General features: G+C 44.2%; 1 protein-coding gene across 1 annotated transcript in view; it reads right to left on the bottom strand.

The window, feature by feature from the left end:
* Positions 1-7527: 7527 nt before the first annotated feature.
* LOC140410276 (beta-1,3-galactosyl-O-glycosyl-glycoprotein beta-1,6-N-acetylglucosaminyltransferase 3-like) overlaps positions 7528-18300 on the bottom strand; it is a 39307-nt gene continuing 28534 nt past the window's right edge. Inside the window, exons 2-3 of the mRNA XM_072498238.1 lie at positions 10284-11376; positions 7528-8744 (exon numbers count right to left, since the gene is read on the bottom strand). Of these exons, the coding sequence (XP_072354339.1) occupies positions 8220-8744; positions 10284-11039 (1281 nt within the window). The 5' untranslated portion in view covers positions 11040-11376 and the 3' untranslated portion in view covers positions 7528-8219. The remainder of the gene's footprint in view (positions 8745-10283; positions 11377-18300) is intronic.

Genomic DNA, 18300 nt, shown 5'->3' with positions numbered 1-18300 from the left:
TACTCATTGGAGTTTAGAAGGATGCGGGAGGATCTTATTGAGACATATAAAATTATGAAGTAAATAGATAGGATAGATGCGGGCAGGTTGTTTCCACTGGTCGGGGAAAACAGAACTAGGGGGCATAGCCTCAAAATCAGGGGAGGTAGATTTATGACGGAGTGTAGGAGGAAACTTCTTCACCCAACGAGTTGTGAATCTCTTTAATTCCTTGTCCAGTGAAGCATTTGAGGCTTCTTCTTTAAACGTTTTTAAGAAAAAGATAGATGCCTTTCTAAAGAATAAAGGGATTCGGGGTAATGGTGTACGGGCCGGAGAGTGGAGCTGAGTCCACAAAGATCAGCCATGATCTCATTAAATGGTGGAGCAGGCTCGAGGGGCCAGATGGCCTACTCCTGTTCCTAGTTCTTATGTTCTTATGTACATATGAAAGATCGCTTGAAAAATGGCCTGATCCAGATTAATTCAATTAAGATTAAAAGATCCGGGCTATCACCATCCTTAAGAAAACATATGTAAATTTCTAGGGGCTCATTTGGAGAGGTTCTAAGAACCAGAAATCCACAATGAAAAAGTAACGGATTAGTGAGCTGCTTACCTGGAGAATTCCCATCAGGACGTAACTGGAAGCTATTTAACTACTTCAGTGCTTGAAGAGCAATCTCCCTTTAGTGCGAGCTGCTCCCTGTTCCCTCCGGGAAGATACGCTTCCCTCTTTTCGGTGGCTTAGTCAAAAGCAGATTATTAAGGTTAATCCTCCAGGTCAGAAATCCTAAATCAGTTACACCAGTGTGGTTGCACCACAAAATAGATCTTGTTCACCAAATGCCACACCCATCTCTTGCCCATGCAAATATCTGAGAGTACGCTATTCTGTTTGCAAGCTTACTTCCACTAGGTCCTGAAATAGTCTCCGATCCAATATTAGCGCCATCAATAAGATTGCATATTTCTGCATCCGTAACATTAACTTTGCATCTGCCCCAGGTGAACATTTGTTGAAAGGATCATCAATGTCTTAGATATCTCGAGACTCATTTAAACCAAGCCACTCCAGGATGGTCTGACGCGTTCGACTGAATGTTTGGAATCCATACATAAATTTGCAATGAAAATCCATACCAGAGGTTTCAATTCTCATTTTAAAATCATGGAATCCCGACATTGCAGAAGGAGGCTATTCGGTTCCCGATGACACTCGAAAAGAGCACCCTACCTAGGCCAAAGATTCCACCGTCTCCTCAGAACAGCGTCAACACACCGATCATTTATTGGCCATAAAGGGGCGATTTAACATGGTCAATCCACTAACCTGTACATTTGTGGACTGTGGGAGGAAACAGTGCAATCGGAGGAAACCCACGGAGCTACGGGGTAAATACGCAAACACGATAAAGACACCCAAGACTGGAATTGAACCTGCGTCCCTGGCACTGAGAGGCAAAAGTGCTAATCCATTGTTTCGAATTACGTTTCCCACTCACGTTGACTGGATGTAATTAGTAAGAGGGCTTGGGGATAATTTATATCAACAGCATAAATCTGCCTAACTGAGAGACATTTTAGGAAAAGAAAAATCACCCTGTGGCGCCCAATACCAGTTCGTTCTAAATCACGCACTCTTGTTCCCGAATCCCAATTGCTTCAGACCAGGTAGGTATTTGAATAAAGGAACCCCTTTTGCATTGAACACCTTCACCTTCCAATGTTTAGCAAACAGGTTTCCAAGATAATATGTCTAATTGACTCGCTCTGATTGCGAGAACAACTGTTAAACATGCTGTAGCCTCTTATCCACTCGCAAAGTGCTGAAAGTAAGAGGATTTCGAAATAAACCTGGCAGAGATATGTAAAGATATATACGATAAACACGCAGAGAGCTGCATTAACCCGCAGCTCAGGTAAAACGGTGTTATTTTGGTCATATTGTTTAGCTGATTAATATATTCATCCGACTTCCGGTGGCTGGGATGTGCTGAGCAGTCCCATGAAAGGCGGCTCTCCTCGCAGAGACACCAACATATGTACCTTTGAACCGAAAATCGGTTACTGAGCAAACCACCACTGGAGACACAGGAGGCGATGGCGGAAAATTAGAGAAGGCTGCCACGGAACAGTCATCGGATCGCCGCACTCCAAATAGAGGTAGCGAGGTTGGTGGCGGCCCAGGGAACGCTCAAAGAGAATGTGGAAGACCAGAAAAACAGCTCTCACCACGAGAACCTTGGGATTTTTGGGCTGCCGAGGGCACGGAGGCTAGGAACCCAATGGACTACGTGGCGCGGGTGTTGGGAAAGCTGGTCACAGGAAAAAGTTCCCCGGAGGGCCCAAAGGCCACTCTGGCAGAGGCCCAGGGCAGGTGAACCAACACGGGTCATTATCGCCAAACTCTACTGATTCCAGAGCATTGAACGGATCTTGAACTTGGCAGCACGAGGTCCTGCAAGTGGGAAGGACATACGCTTGTATTTATCAAGAGATTGGGGCTGACATGGCAAAGCGCGGGACTAAGTTTAATGGAGCCAAAACAGCGCTGTTTAGGAGCAAGGTACAGTTGGAGATTTGAACCCAGCAAGATATTGGGTGACATCCCAAAATAGGGAACACAATTCCACAACGCCGCGAGGCGAAGAAGAGCACATCTGCAAGGATGGTCTGGAAAAACAGCAGCAGCAATGTACATAGATGGAGCATTGACGATGACAATGGTCCTTCATTTACCAACAACGGCGCATCCAGGAAGGGGGAGGCAAAGGGCACCAAGATGAGGAGGGGGAGTTCGACAATAGAAAGGGTGAGGGAGTCGCTCCCACGGGGGGGGGGGGGGCACAATGCTGGTGAACAAGCTGGTATTGGGATGTACGAGGAGGGGCGAGGGGTCTGTGCCGCAACATCCGAAAGGGAGGGTGCCCCTGGCAGAAGGGGGCGACGACATTCGGTCGAGCCGAAGGGAGGGAGGAATGACAGGAGGGGGAGGTAAGGGGTGTGGTAAGGGGGGAAATAATTGTTCATAGGGCACTCAGGGACAGGAAGGAAAGGTTGAAGGTCGATTCCATTGTGCAGGTGGCCCGGCGATACACCACAGCGCCTACCACTTGGACATACCAGTCGAAAAGAAAGCAGCAACGAGAAGCACAACTAGAACTGGAGGTAGTCAGGGAGACTACCAACTTCATGCAGTCGGGGTGGGCACTGAGGCCAGACGTATCCCGATGGACTTCGACAAAGAATTTGTGATAACACTGGGCCCGCATCCGTGGGAGATGTTCGTCGACTCGCTATCTGAAGGGGCTCTGCCACCCACGCCGGCACGGTCCTTGGTATCACTGATCCGGAAAAATAACAAGGAACCGATGGAGAGCAGGGCATACAGACCCATCTCACTCCAAAAAACTGATGCCAAAACTCTGGAGAAGGCCGTGGCGAGGTGACTGGACAGTTGCGTGCCAGAGGGTCAGACAGACATTTTGAAGGGAACGCAAGTAACAGCGAACATCGGGCGTCTACGAAACGTGATTATTACCCCACCCAGGGAAGAGACACCAGAAGTGCTCATCTCAAAGGACCCAGAAAAGGCCTTCGACGGAGTCAAAAGGCGGTGGTGGAACGGCTTGTATTCAGGCCAGGGTTCACCTCGTTGGTGAAATTACTGTCCAGCGCTCCCATGGCGAGCGTATGGACATAGGCCAGCAGCTTTGAATACTTCTGGCTGCACTGAGGCACGAGGCAGAAATGAACCTTATCCCCGCTGCTATTTTCGCTGGCAATCGAGCCACTGTCTTCTTCATTTAAAAAATAATCATTTTAGAGCACCAATTATTTTTTTCCAATTAAGAGGCAATTTAGTGTGTCCAATCCACCTAACCTGCACATCTTTTGGTTAAGGGTCAAAACCCACGCAGATACGGGGAGAATGTACAAATTCCACATAGTTGACCCAGGGCCGGGATCGAACCCGGGACCTCTGCGCCGTATGAAGCAATGCTAATCACTACGCCACTGTATCACCCAACTTCTTCCACTTTCCACCATTGCCGAAATAAAAAAGCTTAACCTGTATAAGACCGAAACCTGCCCAGTGAACCAGTCGGTGGAGGGGGCAGGGGGTCGGTTGACATGGGGAGTGGAGAGGGAGGGGGCGTGCAGAGCTGGGGAAGCTGCCGTCAAGCTGGCCCAAGCCAAATTTCGATACCTGGGTATCCAAATAGCCCACGATGGGACACGGATCCTCAAGTGGAAACTGTCGAATCTAATGAACGAGCTGGAAAGAAGTGGGACTCGCTCCCGCTCTAACTGGTGGGGAGAATTCAGTCGATCAATATGAACGTTCTGACTAGATTCACCTTCCTGTTCAGATCCTGCCCGATCTTCATCCCCAAGGCGATCTTCATAAATGTAGATAAACTACTCATCGCGTTTCTTTGGGGGTGCGGGGAAGAACCGAAGGATGAGAAAGAATGTGCAAGAAAGGAGGAGGGACATGGGAGGCCTGGGGCCCTCCCGAAACCCCTGTTCAACCACTGAGCAGCTACCACAGAAAGAGTGCGGGCATGGCTAAAGGAGCCTGGAGCGGAGTGGGTCAAAATGGTGGATAATTTCTGCGCTGAGACATCCCTCCGGGCTTTGGCCGTGGCACCCCTCCCAATACCCCAACCATGCACTCAGGAAGCCCAATGGTAATGCCCAGACTGAGAACGTGGAACCACCTGAGATATCACTTTGGTCTGATGGCCATGCCCACCAAAGCCCCCATCTGCACTAACCATGTGCTCACCCCCACCCGCGCGACGGTAGATGCTAACTTTAAGAGGTGGAGATGGATCGACAGTGTACAGACAAGGGGACTTAGACATAGACGGTAGAGTAGCGCCCCTGTGATACCTCATGGATAACTCCAGGTCCCGAAGGGGAATGAGCGACGATGTATATAAATAAGGAAAGTCATTCAAAAGTAAACCGCAACTCTCCCCCAGCATCCAGGACATTTGCTACTGGACAGACTCCTATCTGCGGGCAATCTAAGACGCAGAAAATACGCGGACATGTATGGACGGCTACTAAATGAGGTACGGTCATCAGTGGTGAGATGCAGAAGTGGAAAAGTTAGGCATAGAGATTGGGGCAGCACCCTGGGTTGAACCAATGTGCAGGCTGACCTCCACCTCTTCAGGCGCCATGCTGAGCCGCACGCAGCAAAAGTGGATGCACCGTGCGCAGCTGAGCAGAACAGTAATGAGTGGGTCCTTGCTATCTGTGCAGGATCAATAGGAACAGTACCAGGGCGACCTTTCTAACTACGCTCGCCGATGAGCGTAGTTATGGTCTTGCCCAAGACTTGCCGGTCCCGGACAGTCTTGTTGGAGGCGATGTCGAAGGTTGCGGAGGTAAGCGGGGAGCCATGCCAGCTAGTGAAGGTCTTCGGGGTTTCAGAGTAGCCAAGCTCCTTCTGGGGAGAGGGACAGGCGCCCTAGCCTTGCAAACCTTATCGTTCGCCGAAAAACCCTGCTCGGCTGGCGATCAACAGCGCCACCCAAGGCCACATACTGGCTGTCTGACCTGTCAGAGTTTCTCAATTTTTAAAAAAAATAAGCCATTCGAGGATCCGAGCAAGGCTTCCAAAGCACATGGAGGCTATTCACCAGTGTGCTCCAATACCTGTTCGCGATCAGCAACCAATAAGCAAGGGGGAAAGGGAAGGCATGGAGGACCGAACCGGACAATGTGGAGATGGATGTATGAGGGAGAGGAAAGGCCGGGGGGGCGAAGATGAATAAGGGGGTGGGGGGCACCACCAAGGCGAACACAGGGCAAGCAGGACAGAGGAGCCAGACGGGGGCAATGGGCAAAGTCAAACATGTGAGCGGTCACAGCAGCAAACCAGAAGCACACACAGTCGACAACAAACAAGCCCCCTCCCGGCTTTCCCTCCCCAACCATCCGTACGTTCTATTACCAGGGAAGGACATGGTCGTAAATACGGAAGTATAGTTGTGACAACCAATTCTCCGGGTTCACCCCCCCCCCCCCCCTCATTTCTGCATAGCGGACAATTTGCGCGATTGTATAAAGGGTTGTCTGTCTCTCAATATTTCCATTTGTATACACATTTTGTAGATTCCCGATTTTCTTTCTTCATTTGTATTTTTGTTTGTCACCCATAACGAATATCACTGTAAAAAAATTATATAACCAATAAAACCATTTAAAATGAACACACACATACATTAATCCAGCAAACAGGAGATTCTTGTTGCAAGTTCCATGAACTCCTTATTTTAATTCAGTGTATTGAATGAATTTATGAAAGTAAGCAGGACAATAAAAAATAAAAAATGTCGAAAATAATTCAAAATGGTTGTTTGAGAACGACTGCCGGTAGAATGTCTCTGCAATGTGTTAATTTAAGGGCACATTATCGCTCATGGCATTTCACACGTTCTGGGGAAAGAGAACATTGTTACAGTGAAATTATCGATCAAATGTCACTCCTGGACGAAGTGGGCGATCTTCTATCTGGGAATTGAGGTTCAGTTGTTAAATTCAAGATTTTTGGGAAGAAAGGCCAACAGAACAATAAAAATCACTACAATGATGGGATACAAAAATTATCAAGACAATTAAGTGAACAAAGATAATAATAGTTTACTGTTAGAACACCGCAACAGGCATAACTAAAATCTTCACCATGCGTATGCTGTTCTTGTCCTGGTAATTGGAACAGGTCGCAGGTTTGTAAGGTTCTGTGAGTGGGACGGACTGTTGTATCTTTCAGATGGTATACACTGTCGCAAATATGTACCAGTGCTGGAGAGACTGAATCTTATAGTTGGTGAAAGTGGTGGCGATCAGGCAGATTTGTTTCTTTTCTGGATCGCATCTCAATGTATTCATCTGCATATATTCTGTGTAATTATCATTGAATCATAGCATCATAGAGTTTACAGTAAAGAAGTAGGCCATTCAGCCATCCGAGTCTACACTGGCCCTTGGGAAGAGCATTGTACTTAAGCCACACATCCGCCCTATCCCCGTAACACAGTAACCCAGTAACACTACCTGTCCTTTTGGACACTAAGGGGCAATTTAGCATGGCCAATCCACCTAACCTACACATCTTTGCACTGTGAGAGGAAACCGGACCACCCGGAGGAAACCCACGCTGTCACAGGGAGGAAGTGCAAACTCCACACAGACAGTCACCCGAGACCGGAATTGAACCCGAGTCCCTGGAGCTGTGAGGCAGCAGTGCTAACTACTGTGCCAACGAGCCGCCCTTAATTGTCTGCAAAGAACGGATGCATTTTAGCTTCTGAATGTGAGGAAGATAAAACGTTTAGAAGGAAGCTCAGCAACATTGAGAAACGTTGCTGGAAAATGAGAATTCTGAACGCAGCTCATCGACCTGAAAACCGACCTGCGTGTTTTCCTCTTTCGGATGTTCAGGATTTGCCAGAGCTTCCAGTGGAAATTGTGGAAATACCGGCTTTGGACTGGGCTGGGTACAGAATGAAGTCTTACAACACCAGGTTAAAGTCCAACAGGTTTATTTGGAATCATAAGTTTCGGAGCGTAGCTCCTTCATCAAGTGAGTCAATGTATATATATATTCGATTACATCGTATTGTTTCCTATTTAATTGCAGTATTCGTATGTGAATTATTTCAGGACACGATTGCCGTTGTAGGGATATTATGAATTAGGATTATATCACGCCTGTTTCTTTTGTGAAGAACATGAATGAGTAAAGACAAAGAAGGGAATGGCACCATTTCACAGCATTGGGGCAAGAGGAGGCGAATTATTCTGAAATCAATACAGAAAATACTTTAAATACTCAACAACTCAAAAGGCGTCTATGCAGTCCTTCCAGATAGTAGAAGTCAACGGGTTTTCAATTCATTACCAAATTTCTCCAAACTTTCTTCACTCACTTTCATTTCATTCAGCAATCGAAAGACTGCAACCTCAGGCATTCAATGGGATTCTCCATGACTGCTCCATCAATTCCGTTCATAATTGTCACACTAGAAATGCTGCATTTAAACAGTTCACATTACAGACACAATCGTGGCAATACTCCAGCGCAAATATTGCATTCTTGTCACTTTTCTGTTCATGTATGTCATATTACTGGATGATTATTCAGCACCGAGCTGCAATCAGCAATATTCATTCCTCCAGACCTTTCTGTGAATGATCCATTTCACAGCCATTAACACTCAATATTCGCTTCTGTGAATCGTTGAGTATCGGATATATTCCTCAATGCATTGCACGGCTGTGTTGTCCACTTGCGGATCAAACTTGTTGGCAAACAACGGTTCCTGTTGCATGATCCAATGCAGATCTCCAGATCCAAACACACAGATGTGGTGCCTGTACTTTCCTGTGCAAGGCGGGTAGAGTGCTCCTTTTGCTACATCACCAGCCAGAACAGCCCACTTCACTGCTCGCGTAACAGTTACGTCTCTCCTATTGTGCCCTGGAGTGAAAGGTATGGAGCCGGGTATCCCCGGCATTCTCTGCAGCGTGGCCCAGATGTGTTCGTCGGGGCTGTAGGTGTCCTCGGACCACTTGAAGAACGCCTGGATTTCTGGGTCCACAAAGAGAGTTCTCACGAATTCTCGAATGACAAGAAAGTATGCACTCCCCACAAACATGGGGTGGTTTATGGGTGGAGGTCTCTTCTTTCGATTCGTTCTGACTACATTCCTGCTTTTATAATAGTGATATTCCCATCGTTTCTGAAAATCAACACAAAGAGAAACATTTCTCATTTTTTAAATTATATCCTTATGTTCTCTGCAGGATCAAAACTTTAGCAGCACAGGTTTGAATACTAGCAATATTATCTACTTTGTAAATGTTGCATACAAAATATTGGCGTGGGCCCAGAGCAGAGGCACGAACTGTGTGCGTGTGTGTAGTGATTGCATAATAATTTGAATAGAAATCATTTTCTGGTACACACTAAACACTAACACAATATAATCCTGATCACATATAAATATAGCAGATTATGAGGGATCATAGGGTTTTAAGCGAATTGAATACGTAATTCCCAAGGGCAGATACAGAAAACGCTGATTCTGTAAGATATTCATTATCAGTAGTTCCGAGCAGTTACCTTTAAGGAGTGCTGCCTGTAGTATCAGTCTGTAACGAGGATGAGATAAGAAAGTCTCAGTTTGTTGGGTATCAAGAAGACACAGGGACAATTGATAAGGGAGTCTGGAAAACCTCTTGAGGTGATTCTATGCGTTCGGAACTGACCATGAAGCCTCAGGTTGCCTAGTAATCAAGAAATACAAGGCCTGGATTGTATCAAGCCCAAGTGGGCTGTGGAACTATTGAATTGTATAAACTGTGGATGTTATTCTATATTTAAGCGCAGAACCGCATGGTGTATCTAGCAGCGTATTTACCACTAGCGAAATAAACTGCTTGACGTTGGGAACAGGCCTGAGCATTCAGTGATTCTTCTGGATTCATTCCTGCTATCAGAAATCATTAATGCCGAGTGGCTGTAAAGAAACATCGCTGAATGCAAAAGCCGCTACGCTGTCACCAATTCTCCGGTGCAGGTGACATCATGAAAATGCTGCACAATGCCATCATAAATTGTTTGAGTTCTCACAGGCATCCAAATTCGACATAATATGCCGAGTTACAACGACACTTCAAATCAAAGTATGACAATGTTAAAAATCTTTTAAAAAAACAAACAAACAAGGCAATATAGGGTAATTGTTCAAAAGCAGACTGCGGAAGTTGGGAACCTAAAATTAAAACAATAAATACTGGAAAAATCCAGCAAGTGAGGCAGTATTTGTGAAGAGAAACATAGTGAATGTTTCAGGTCGACATGAAGGTCATATCTGTGGTCACCTTGAAAGAACGCCCAATACAGTTCCTGTGAAATAATCTTCTATCTTTGTGACCACAGCGAATGATTTCCAATGACTTGGGTCCTGAGATGGTCAAGATGAACCCACTGTATCATTTCCTAAAAGTGAAACTTCAAGTAATGTGACTACAGTATAAAGACAATCATACTGCAATCATCTGATTTTTCAAAACTATCTATTGAATTACTTTTTTTTACTAGATTTAACTATTCTAATGCAGGGAAACATGATGGAAATATGTCTAGATGGAGCGGGAGAATGAATACGTGAGGGAGAGGGAGGGAGAAAGGAGGGCGGGAGGGGGAGCTGCTGGTTAATAGATGGATGTAAAGTAAGGTTGAAGGATGGGCACAGCAGTTGACCTGAGTCTTTCACCTGTTTGTATCCCGGTGGAGAGTCTGACTCGATGACATTCGAACTATTCTTGGCCATGAGAAGGTTGACGATATCCCTGTTGGTTTTCGTTGGAAGATCTTGCCCGCAGACGTTGATGAGGTATTTCCAGAGGACAGGGCTCTGCAACAGTTCTTCCATACAGTTCAGATCAGCTTGAACACGGGACCATGAGGCATATACGACCAACTCTGACTTCCCTACAATGAAGACATTACGGAAACAGGAAGCTATGGCCCGGACCGTCCAGTGGAATCGTTTTGGAGACTTCCTGTCCACATGGACGCAGTACACATTCTGTGGAGCATAAATACTCCTTAAGAGCCTCTCAAACATTTCAATGTTTGTATGGATCACCATAGAATAGGCCAGAGGGAAATCCCGTTCCTCAGTACTTAAGGGGAAAGTGATGTACTCCCGAATCTTAACGAAATTATCGCAGTCTCGGGTCATTGTTAAATAATCCATTTCGGTTAAGGCTTTGTATTTGTTGCCGATTGTTTTCGACTTCAGAAGAATCTTTTCAATGGCTTTGTGATCGCCACCAATTATCCTCCAACAATTCGAATTATTTGCTGTTAGATTGGGAAATCCATATCGTGCATTGTAACCTGATTTCCAAACGTTTGAGAAATATCCTCTCCAACAAAAATATCCAAAAATAAAAATCACCGAGAGTCCGCTCAGGGTAGATGTTTTTTTTAGCTGCCTGCAAACGCACCGTGGAAATTCCCTCATTGCGGTTGAGTGCACGTTTAAAACATCATTTTGTAATACAATGTTCACATTTAATTTATATGGTAAAACATAATTAGTAACATTTTGGTCTTGAAAATAAGAACTTTGGATTCAGTCACAGGTAACAATTTACTGTATTCCAATGTTCAACAACATGGTGAAATGAAATCTGAATGTCTGGGCTGAGGAAATGAATTGTTTATTTATTGGGGTTCAGCGGGCTACTCTGTTTAACGGGTCCCAGTGGCGGCTGGTGCCTTTTCCTCTGTTCTATGAGTCTTTCCTCCAATCGGTGTCTGCACCTCTCTGACTCTTTCAGATGTTATGAAGATGTGTTCTGTAAAATATTAAAATATAATGAAATCGGTTGGACAGATGGCGTTTTTCAAAATACATTTTTACAAATCGGAGGGCACGTTCCTCCAGCAACTATTATGTTGCAATTCTGAAAGACACAAACTACTTTATGGAAATTAGCTTAATCAAGAGGGATATCGTAGCAGGAGACTTCAGACCCGTTATATGCTCCTCCAGCACAATGTGGGAACTGAGGGATGCTTCCAGCGTCCCTGGTAGCCATGTGTGCAGAAGGTGTGTCCAAATGCAGCTTCCAGCTGACACAATTTTGGAGCTGAAGCTGCGGGTGGAATTACTGTGGAACTTTCGCGATGCTAAGGAGGTCGTGGATAGCACATTTAGCGAGGTGTTCAACCGCAGGTGAGGCTTTCACAGGCAGAAAGGGGATGGGTGACAATCAGGATCAGTAAAAGTCTCAGGAAGCCAGTACAGGAATCCCCTGTGGTCACCCCCCTCTCAAACAGATATACCGTTTTGGATGCTGTTGGGGAGATGGCCACTCAGGGAAAAGCATCACCAATCAGGTTCACAGCACCGTGGTGGCTCTGATGCTCGGATGGGTTGGGAAAAACATGTGGCAGGGCTAGAGTGATAGGGGATATAATGGTAAGGAGCAAGTGTTATGGGCCTGAGTTGAGAGAACCCCAAAGTATATCATGGAGTTCACCTGACCCACAACTTTTACAATATTGTGGTATGAGGAGCACACGGTCCACTCTACAGGTAAGCAGAAATGAAAAAGTTTTTTTAAAGCAAAACAATGTTTATTCTATGAATTTAAGTTAACGTTTTTAAAACATACAGTGAACATCTTAGCAACCATTAATTCAAATACAATCCCAAAGACTACAAAACTAAATAAACCTTTAAGCTTTCCTTTTTAACATCCATATGGCTTAAAAACAAAACCTTTATCAGAAGTACATCAGGCTAAAGTCACTACGGAAAACATTTATAATTCTGAATTCACCAAATGATCAAGAGACAGTCTTTTGATGACAGAGAGAACAGCAGTACATCTGCTTGGTCTGGCTTTAGCTCCAACATTGAAAACGAAACTAAAACACACCCTGCAACCTGCTCAAAAACGAAAGTAAAAACCTGACAGACAGCCCAGCTCCACCAACTCTCTGACATCACTGCAGTAGTAAACACCCATTTCTTAAAGGTACTCTCACATGACACCTCCCCCCCGCAAGAAAAGAAAACCCATCAACTTCAAGATGGTATCATTTTTCACCTTTTCACCATTCTTTAAGTAATACACACAGTAAATATACTTTTTCGTTTAAAAAAACAACACACGTAAACAAGTATAATCATAATAGTCCATTTTTTTCGTTCTTCTTTCTCCCACTGAAATCCTTCTCGATTGACAGTCTCCTTGAACAAGAAGGTCTCTGCACGATCCATCCATTTCTCTGCGCCTCGGCATTTCTCTTTAAAGTAAGATACTTTCGTTCAATCTGATCACAGAGTCCCTTGTAATTCTCCAACACAGGAGCATTGGTTATCACAGATTTCAGGCCGTCAACTGCCTGTTGAACGTCCGCTGTCCACTGCAATTTTCGACGTTACTTCAGCAAGTTCAGCAGTGTAGCAACCACGCTACAAAACCTTTGCACACATGTTCGATCAAATCCACTCATGTCAAGAAATCACATTATTTCCCTTCGTCTTGAGTGTATCGGAAACTCCTCAACGAAAGTGAATTGGGCTTTTCCAAATTCACTTTTGGCTAGGTTTACCACAAAACCTGCCTCCGGAAGTCGATCGAATAACCATCAGATGTTTTAAATATTCTTTCCATGTCTGGCTGAAAATTACCATATCATCAATATATACCGCACAATTGGGTAATCCTGAAACGACTTTGTTAGTTAACCGTTGAAATGTTGCTGGGGCATTTTCCATGACAAATGGCAGAACTTTGAATTGGTATATACCATCTGGATTCACAAAAGCTGAAATCTCCTTCGCTCTTTCGGATTAAAGTACCTGCCAGTAACCATAAGACCATAAGACATAGGAGCGGAAGTAAGGCCATTCGGCCCATCGAGTCCACTCCACCATTCAATCATGGCTGATTTCAACTCCATTTACCCGCTCTCTCTCCATAGCCCTTAATTCCTCGAGAAATCAAGAATTTATCAACTTCTGTCTCAAAGACACTCAACGTCCCGGCCTCCACCGCCCTCTGTGGCAATGAATTCCACAGACCCACCACTCTCTGGCTGAAGAAATTTCTCCTCATCTCTGTTTTAAAGTGACTCACTTTCATTCTAAGGCTGTGCCCCCGGGTCCGAGTCTCCCCTGCTTCCCTACGTTCACCCTATCTAAGCCATTCATTAGCTTGTAAGTTTCTATTAGATCTCCCCTCAACCTCCTAAACTCCAATGAATATAATCCCAGGATCCTCAGACGTTCATTGCATGTTAGGCCTACCATTCCTGGGATCATCCGTGTGAATCTCCGCTGGACCCGCTCCAGTGCCAGTATGTCTTTCCTGTGATGTGGGGCCCAAGATTGCTCACAGTATTCTAAATGGGGCCTAACTAATGCTTTATAAAGCTTCAGAAGTACATCCCTGCTTTTATATTCCAAGCCTCTTGAGATGAATGACAACATTGCATTTGCTTTTTAATTACGGACTCAAACTGCAGGTTTACCTTTAGAGAATCCTGGACCAGGACTTCCAAGTCCCTTTGCACTTCAGCATTATGAATTTTGTCACCGTTTAGAAAATAGACCATGCCTCTATTCTTTTTTCCAAAGTGCAAGACCTCGCACTTGCCCACGTTGAATTTCATCAGCCATTTCTTGGACCACTCTCCTAAACTGTCTAAATATTTCTGCAGCCTCCCCACCTCCTCCATACTACCTGCCCCTCCACCTATCTTTGTATCATCGGCAAACTTAGCCAGAATGCCCCCAGTCCCGTCATCTAGATCGTTAATATATAAAGCGAACAGCTGTGACCCCCAACACTGAACCCTGCGGGACACCACTCGTCACCGGTTGCCATTCCGAAAAAGAACCTTTTATCCCAACTCTCTGCCTTCTGCCTGACAGCCAATCGTCAATCCATGTTAGTACCTTGCCTCGAATACCATGGCCCTTATTTTACTCAGCAGTCTCCCGTGAGGCACCTTATCAAAGGCCTTTTGGAAGTCAAGATAGATAACATCCATTGGCTCTCCTTGGTCTAACCTATTTGTATCTCTTCAAAGAACTCTAACAGGTTTGTCAGGCACGACCTCCCCTTACTAAATCCATGCTGACTTGTCCTAATCCGACCCTGCACTTCCAAGAATTTAGAAATCTCATCCTTAACAATGGATTCTAGAATCTTGCCAACAACCGAGGTTAGGCTAATTGGCCTATAATTTTCCATCTTTTTCCTTGTTCCTTTCTTGAACAGGGGGATTACAACAGCGATTTTCCAATCCTCTGGGACTTTCCCTGACTCCAGTGACTTTTGAAAGATCATAACTAACGCCTCCACTATTTCTTCAGCTATCTCCTTTAGAACTCGAGGATGTAGTCCACCTGGGCCCGGAGATTTATCAATTTTTAGACCACTTAGTTTCTCTAGCACTTTCTCCTTTGTGATGGCTACCATATTCAACTCTGCCCCCTGACTCTCCTGAATTGTTGGGATATTACTCATGTCTTCTACTGTGAAGACATGCAAAGTACTTATTTAGTTCCTCAGCTATTTCCTTGTCTCCCATCACTAGATTACCAGCGTCATTTTGGAGCGGCCCAATGTCTACTTTTGCCTCCCGTTTGTTTTTAATGTATTTAAAGAAACTTTTACTATCATTCCTAATGTTACTGGCTAGCCTACCTTGATAATTGATCCTCTCCTTCCTTACTTCTCTATTTGTTATCCTCTGTTTGTTTTTGTAGCCTTCCCAATCTTCTGACTTCCCACTACTCTTTGCCACATTATAGGCTTTCTCTTTTGCTTTGATGCATTCCCTAACTTCTTTTGTCAGCCATGGCTGCCTAATCCCCCCTCTGATAACCTTTCTTTTCTTTGGGATGAACCTCTGTACTGTGTCCTCAATTACTCCCAGAAACTCCTGCCAATGCTGTTCTACTGTCTTTCCCACAAGGCTCTGCTCCAAGTCGATTTTCGTCAGTTCCTCCCTCATGCCCTTGTAGTTACCTTTATTTAATTGTAGCACCTTTACATCTGATTCTACCTTCTTTCTTTCAAATTGGAGATTGAATTCTACCATATTATGATCACTGCCTCCGAAGTGTTCCCTTATTTTAAGATCTTTAATCAAGTCTGGCTCATTCCATAACACTAAGTCCAGAATGGCCTGTCCCCTCGTGGGCTCCATCACAAGCTGTTCCAAAAAGCCCTCCTGTAAACATTCAATGAATTCCCTTTCCTTGGGCTCACTGTCAGCATTATTTACCCAGTCCACCTGCATATTGAAGTCCCCCATGATCACTGTGACCTTGCCTTTCTGACATGCACTTTCTATTTCGTGGTGCATTTTGTGCCCATGGTCCTGACCACTGTTAGAAGGCCTGTACATAGCTCCCATTATGGTTTTTTTGCCTTTGTGGTTCCTCAATTCTACCCACACAGACTCCTTTAAGTAACTAACCTTTAAGTAAATCCAGTTTGGAAATAAAAGCTGATTGTCCCACTTTCTCAATGCAATCCTCCAAATGTGGGACAGGATAAGAGTCCGTTCTTGTAACTGCATTAACCTTTCTACAGTTTACTCACATCCGTTGGGTACCGTCTGGTTTAGGTACCATCATTATGGGTGAGCTCCATTGACTGCAACCCATTTCAATTATGCCATTTTTTAGCACACTCTCAATCTCTTTGTTAACTTGTGCCAATTTTAAAGGGATAAGGCGATATGGATGTTGTTTGATTGGAACAGCATTTCCTACATCTACATCATGTGTGGCTATTTTAGTACTTCCCAATTTATCTCTACAAACTTGCCCATGTGATATCAATAACTCTTTAAGGTCAGTTCGTTTTTCCTCTGGAAGTTAACTCAACAATTTTTCCCAATTTTTAAGAACATCCTCGATTTCGAATTTAATTTGAGGTATGTCAAATTCACAGTCATCTGGAGCTGTTCGTCACTTTGGGGTAGAACCATTAAAATCTCCTCCTTTTTCTCTCCTTCCCTTTCAAAGTACCTTTTAAGCATATTCACATGACACACTCAGTGAGTCTTTCTTCTATCTGGTGTTTTTAACCACATAATTCACCTCAGTTAATTTCCTTTCAATCTGATAAGTTCCACAAAACCTTGCTTTAACAGGTTCCCCTACCAGCGGTAACAACGCTAAAACTGTATCTCCACTGGCAAAACTACGAACTTTGGATTTCTTGTCCGCTACCCGCTTCATCACATTTTGTGCAACTTTTAAATGTTGCCTACCAATTCACGTGCTCTATTTAATCGTTCCCTAAAATTTGACACGTAATCCAATAACTAGCCGATTCATCTGCTCTGCTTAAGAATTCCCTAAAATTTCACACGTAATCCAATAATGTAAGTCCTGATTTCACACTCACCAATTTTTCCTTCATCAATTAAAGTGGTCCTCTTACCTCATGACCAAATATTAGTTCAAAAGGACTAAATTTTGTTGACTCGTTAGGTGCATCCCTAATTGCAAACAGTACGAATGGAATTTCTTCATCCCAATCCTCTGGATATTCGTGACAATATGCCCTCAACATTGTCTTCAATGTCTGATGCCACCTTTCTAACTGCGATTCTGGATGGTACGTAGTTGATAGAAATTGTTTGATTCCTAAGCTATCCAGAACTTATTTGAATAACTTTGAAGTAAAATGTGTTCCTTGATCCGATTATATTTCTGTGGGGAGTCCATATCTAGTAAAGAATTTAAGTAGCTCCTCCACAATCTTTTGAGCTGCAATATTACGTACTGGAATGTCCTCTGGAAACCTAGTAGACACACCCATCATTGTCAAAATATATTGATCCGAACATTTTGTTTTAGGAAGCGGTCCTACGCAATCAATTAGGACCCTTGTAAAAGCGTCCTCAAATGCTGGAATGGGTGTTTTTATCACTGCTTGAGGTTTTCCTATCACTTGACATGTGTGACATGATTGACAAAATGTAACTACATCTTTTTGTAGTCCAGGCCAATTAGAATGTTTCTGGATTTTAGCTTGAGTTTTCCTTATTCCCAAATGACCTCCCACTGGTACCCCATCGGCAACTCACAACACATCCTTTCTATACCCTACCGGCAATACTACTTGATGAACCTCTGTCCACTTTTCATCCGCCTGCATATGTAAAGGTCTCAATTTTCTCATCAATACATCACTTTTACGGCAATAACACTCTGTCATGTTTCATGGACGTTATCCGAAGTTCAAATTCTATCTCTTTATCTTTTTCCCTGATCTATATCTCCCTTTCTCTTTCTTTTTGTTCTGCTCGGGCTATTCTTTCTGTTTTCCTTTCTTCTCTCCCATTTTCCTCTCTCTCTCTTTCTCTTTCTTCTTCCTCTCTCTTTTTCGTATTCACGCTGCTTTAATTCTTTCTCATGTTCCATTTGTTTAATTTGTAACTGAATTTTTGCTATTTCCAATGTCAAACTGTATCTCAGGCAACTTTAAATGCTTAGCCACCACCATAATGACCTAATCTTTTCGCATTTTGTCAACTAATGCTAACGGCAATGTTTGTGCCAAACCGAATAGTCTGTTTTTAGTCTCTGTCCGTAAGGTACCGCGTGTGACCGTCTCCACCCCAAAAAACGTCAGAGCCTCTGAGAGAGCCATTGTCCACAACACACTCCCTACTTGAACTAGAATACGAAACCTGAAAAGCAACCACAATATGCTCACCCCTCACTAAGCCAATCCAAT

This window comes from Scyliorhinus torazame, chromosome 4 (assembly GCF_047496885.1).
Source record: "Scyliorhinus torazame isolate Kashiwa2021f chromosome 4, sScyTor2.1, whole genome shotgun sequence".
Lineage (NCBI taxonomy): Eukaryota > Metazoa > Chordata > Chondrichthyes > Carcharhiniformes > Scyliorhinidae > Scyliorhinus > Scyliorhinus torazame.
The sequence above is the reverse complement of the archived record's forward strand: the minus strand, read 5'-3'. Positions and strand labels throughout refer to the sequence as shown.